Source organism: Cibotium barometz, chromosome 24 (genome assembly GCF_041138505.1).
Source record: "Cibotium barometz isolate CiBa-2024 chromosome 24, ASM4113850v1, whole genome shotgun sequence".
NCBI lineage: Eukaryota > Viridiplantae > Streptophyta > Polypodiopsida > Cyatheales > Cibotiaceae > Cibotium > Cibotium barometz.
The window spans coordinates 35,121,557-35,123,269 of record NC_141069.1 but is presented as its reverse complement, the minus strand read 5'-3'; the positions used below and the strand labels follow the sequence as shown (position 1 = coordinate 35,123,269).

Sequence of the window (1,713 nt, the reverse complement as noted above, 5' to 3'; positions counted from 1 at the left end):
ATGGAGATGAGCTGGTTCTTCTTTGGATCAGGACATGGCAAGGGAGAGCATGACGGTGCAGGCGCAGTTGTTAAAAGATCGTTGACACATGAACAGCTGAAGCCTAATGGGGCCACTTTAAAGTGTGCTGCAGATGTGGTTGCCTATTGCCAAGCCAACCTATCAAAGGGAGCAGCTGCATCATATCCTCTAAAAGAAAGGGAATGTGCCCGTGTGTTTTCAGAGATCAAAGTAGGTGATGTAAATAGGGAGGTTAAATGGAATTGTGCCACGGTTGAGAAGTCTCGCACCTTGCATGCTTTTCGCGGTCACAACCGGCAGGATGCAACTGCCATTGCCACAAGACCATTGGCATGCTTTTGTGATGCATGCATGAACCATAGTTGGAATCGCTGCACTAACAAATCTCATGTGCAGCCTTGGGATTATCACATTCTGATGCCATTGTCTGATGAAGTTGAGGATGAAGAAGACACTCCGACTGATGATGCCCTTGAAGGACAGATCATTGGATATGAAAAATTCGTGTATGAAGGCCACCATGATGCATTAAGTAGTGCTTTGTGTGTTGGTGACACTTTTGCAGTGAATTCGGATGCTACAACCAATGATGAGAATGTAGACTTTTACTTGGTAAAGTGCATTGCAGTAAAAGAAAAGGCAAAACAGGGTTACATTGATGAGTGGAACAATGTAATTGACAAAGGCTCTTATGTCGTGCAAGGACTGTATTACAAGCAAGTGGATGCATACACCTTCAAACTAGACTACAATCAACCTGTTGTTCACATACTTTCAAATCTTGTACGTTGTATCAAGATACCCATGAAACACATGCAAAAGAGAAGGCAAATGTACACAATCATCCCCGAAGATTATGAAGTAATCTATAACAGCATGCCATTCGGTTTTTGACATGAGCGTCATGGTCTTTTATTCTATTTTGTATCTTGTGTATGCTTACTACTACCACAGTATATGCTAATTGTGTACTAACAAGCTTCTACAAAGTGTGTGCTAGCTAGCATAAAGCGTATGCTAACTAGCATATAGTGTATCCTAACTAGCATATAAAGTATGCTAACTAGTATATAGTATAGGCTAACTAGCATATACTATATGCTAACTCGCACAATATATGTTAACTGTATACTAACTACCTAATTTATATTGTGTGCTTACTAGCATACAGTATATGCCAACTAGCATATAGTGTATGCTAACTAGCATATAGTGTATGCTAACTAGCACAGTATATGCTAACTGTATGCACACTAGCTACTATATAGCGTGTGCTTACTAGCATACAGTATATGCTAACTAGCATATAGTGTATGCTAACTACCGCAATATATGATAATTGTTTACTAACAAGCTTCTACATAGTGTGTGCTAACTAGCATAAAGTGTATGCTAACTAGCATACAGTATATGCTAGTTAGCATATACTATATGCTAACTAGCAAACAGTATATGCTGACTAGCATATACAATATATGCTGACTATAGATATACAGTATATGCTGACTAACAAGCTTCTACAAAGTGTGTGCTAGCTAGCATAAAGCTTATGCTAACTAGCATACAGTGTATGCTAACTAGCATATATAGTATGCTAACTAGTATATAGTATAGGCTAACTAGCATATACTGTATGCTAACTCGCACAGTACATGTTAACTGTATACTAACTACCTAATTTATATTGTGTGC

General features: G+C 38.7%; 1 protein-coding gene across 1 annotated transcript; it reads left to right on the top strand.

Annotated features, from left to right (window-relative positions):
* Window positions 1-313: 313 nt before the first annotated feature.
* LOC147625221 (uncharacterized) lies at window positions 314-915 on the top strand. Its single transcript, XM_086818964.1, has one exon. The coding sequence runs from the start codon at window positions 373-375 to the stop codon at window positions 913-915; it is 543 nt and encodes a 180-aa protein (XP_086675090.1). The 5' UTR covers window positions 314-372.
* Window positions 916-1,713: the final 798 nt, after the last annotated feature.